The sequence below is a fragment of the Cariama cristata genome, unplaced genomic scaffold (assembly GCF_000690535.1).
Source record: "Cariama cristata isolate BGI_N322 unplaced genomic scaffold, ASM69053v1 scaffold22086, whole genome shotgun sequence".
NCBI classification, from domain to species: domain Eukaryota; kingdom Metazoa; phylum Chordata; class Aves; order Cariamiformes; family Cariamidae; genus Cariama; species Cariama cristata.
The window spans coordinates 2,048-2,609 of record NW_009621839.1 but is presented as its reverse complement, the minus strand read 5'-3'; the positions used below and the strand labels follow the sequence as shown (position 1 = coordinate 2,609).

General features: G+C 55.3%; 1 protein-coding gene across 1 annotated transcript in view; it reads right to left on the bottom strand.

Moving 5' to 3' along the window:
- Positions 1-182: 182 nt before the first annotated feature.
- LOC104163214 (BTB/POZ domain-containing protein KCTD12-like) overlaps positions 183-562 on the bottom strand; it is a 938-nt gene continuing 558 nt past the window's right edge. Inside the window, exon 2 of the mRNA XM_009702135.1 lies at positions 183-562. This exon is cut by the window's right edge and continues 1 nt beyond it. Coding sequence (XP_009700437.1) covers positions 215-562 — 348 coding nt within the window. The 3' untranslated portion in view covers positions 183-214.

Genomic DNA, 562 nt, shown 5'->3' with positions numbered 1-562 from the left:
AGGGGAGAAGGTTGGTGGTCAGCAGCTGCTACAAGGAAGAGTTGAACGGGTTCAACGTGGAGGAAGGAGGAGGGAAAAAAACCCAAGAACAGACTCAAAAGGAGGCAAAGGGGGGATGCTGGGGGTCGGATGTCTACCTTCTAGGCAACAGCCAGCACAGGAGAGGAAAGGGAGAGTTGGTGTTTGGTTTGGGGTTTTGGGTTTCTTTTTGGTGTCACTCACGATAGAAAACATATTCGGTGTAAGAGGTCCAGATCCTGTCATCTGTCTGGTCATGGGCGAAGGCACAGGTGCCTGTGGAGTTGCAAGCCACCATGTGGAAGCCAGCATCGGCCAGTTTATCAAAGGCTTGCTCCAGGAAGGTGAATTTGAGGTAGTACCTGGAGGTGTACCTCTCCGGGGGCCTGTCCGGGTCCCTGCTCTCGTTCAAGGTATCCCCAAAGACCTCCTTGGCCAGCGATGTCTTGCCGCAGACCATGATCCGTGCCACCCTGCGGAACTTGGCATCCGTCTGGCTGTCCCTGCCCAGGGTGTAGGAGCCCCGGTAGCCGATGGTGAAGAA